Consider the following 1933-nt stretch of genomic DNA (forward strand, 5'->3'; position numbering starts at 1 on the left):
GAAGATGCTAGAAGTTCAAAGTGGTAGCCCATCTTGATGTTTTCTTTCGGGTAGCAGTTCTTCGTGGTGTCAGCCTCAAGTTATTATTGCATTTTCATCAGTGAGAGCATATAATCTAGGTGTTGAACCCCTGGCTCCTCACGATGTCTGAGATTGCTAGGAATGGTGCACACATTGCACAAATCTTAGGGATGCCCCTGACATTTCATGGGACCTTCCCTGCAACCCTTTTATGACATTTTCCTGTAGTGCCTAAGATAGCCCCACACTCTCCTCATTGCCACTTTCATGTCTTTGTTCCTGAACGTATAGATGACTGGGTTCAAAAAGAGAGTGATAAATGCATCAAAAATAGCAAGGTATTTATCCAGGTGTGAGGTTGGTGAAGGCCACGTATAGAAAAACATCAGTGGCCCAAAGAATAAGATGACCACAGTGACATGGGCTGAAAGAGTTGAGAGGGCCTTAGACAACCCGCCAGCAGAATGTTTCCAAACAGTGAACAGAATGAAAATATAGGACATCACTAGTAAGAGAAAGGAGCCCACAGAAATGAGCCCACTGTTGACAGTTACCATGAGCTCAAGCTCTTGAGTGTTCGTGCAGGCAAGTCTCAGGAGTCGGGGGAGGTCACAATAAAAACTGTCCAGTGTGTTAGGACCACAGAAAGGCAAGCCTACCACAAACACCAATTGTACCACTGAGTGAATGAGGCCAATGACCCAGGAAGTGACTAAAAAGAACAGACACACTCGTGGGCTCATGATGATCAGGTAGTGCAGAGGCTTACATATGGCCACATACCTGTCAAAAGCCATGGCTATGAGCAGCACCATCTCAGTGCCCCCAACTGCATGACTGAAGAAGATCTGAGTGATACAGCCCCAGAAGGAGATGGTTTTGTGGTTCTTGAAAATGTCACAGATCATCTTGGGAGCTGTAATTGAGCAGAATATCATGTCAATGACCGAGAGATTAGCCAAGAGAAAGTACAGGGGGGACTTTAGATGGGCATCCAAGGTCACAGTGAGCACAATGGAAAGGTTGCCAATCATGCTTGCCAGGTAGAACAAGAAGGTGAAGACGAAAAGAAAAAGTTGAATCTCCCATACACTGGTCATCCCGAGGAACACAAACTCAGACACCACAGAGCGGTTCATCCCATGCAATGCTTCGGATGTCAGAGTCAGCATTCGTATTTCCCGAGGGAAGAATGAAAATGAGAACAGTTGACTTAGGCAAGAGTTAGTGTTCGTGAAAGAAAGCCTGTAACGATGGAAGTAATTATTAAATTAAAATTATGCACAGCAAAATACTCTTATCACATGCATGCTTGCTTCCTCTTAGATGGGCCAGATGACTTCCACATGGTGGCATAATTTTCAAAGCTACTGCTAGAGCGTCCCCACCTCTAGACCTGTTTCTTCTCTGTTGTTGCTTGATATTAAGTGAATATTTTCTATTTCTTCTTGTCCAGGATATTCTACCCGGATGACAAAAAGGTCATTTTTAGATCCCTTTGACCACAGTTTCTTATGAATTGAGATGATTTTGGCTATTCACATGAGCCACCTAACAATACGCATGCATGGTATACAGCTTTAAAAGTCCCTACACTTATTTTTTTTATCACTCAAACTTTAAACATTTCTTCTTTTTTTTCAACTTCCAAAACTTCTGTCATTATATCATGCATTATACAAAGTCCAATTCTCAAACTGCAGGTAAGCATGCCCTGATTTGTGAAATCATAGTCTGACAGAATCTTCACAAACTCAATACTTTTGTCCTGGCTAGTTCTGATGCCAACTTGACCCAAGATAGGGCCATCTGAGAGGAGGGAACCTCAACTGAGAAAATACCTCCTTAAGATCAGGCAGTGGGTAAACCTTTAGGGCATTTTCTTGACTAGTGATTGATGGGGGAGGACCCA

The 1933-nt window shown here is 43.1% G+C and overlaps 1 protein-coding gene across 1 annotated transcript; it reads right to left on the reverse strand.

The window, feature by feature from the left end:
- Window positions 1-230: 230 nt before the first annotated feature.
- LOC126496709 (olfactory receptor 4F15-like) lies at window positions 231-1193 on the reverse strand. Its single transcript, XM_050134264.1, has one exon. The coding sequence runs from the start codon at window positions 1191-1193 to the stop codon at window positions 231-233; it is 963 nt and encodes a 320-aa protein (XP_049990221.1).
- Between the last annotated feature and the right edge of the window lie 740 nt (window positions 1194-1933).

The sequence above is a fragment of the Alexandromys fortis genome, unplaced genomic scaffold, assembly GCF_014885135.2.
Source record: "Alexandromys fortis isolate MF-2015 unplaced genomic scaffold, M_Fortis_MF-2015_v1.1 scaffold_6, whole genome shotgun sequence".
Lineage (NCBI taxonomy): Eukaryota > Metazoa > Chordata > Mammalia > Rodentia > Cricetidae > Alexandromys > Alexandromys fortis.

Excerpts from the sequence above, each read along its gene's own strand:
- LOC126496709 (XM_050134264.1), bottom strand. The coding sequence starts at position 1,193 with ATGCTGACTCTGACATCCGAAGCATTGCATGGGATGAACCGCTCTGTG.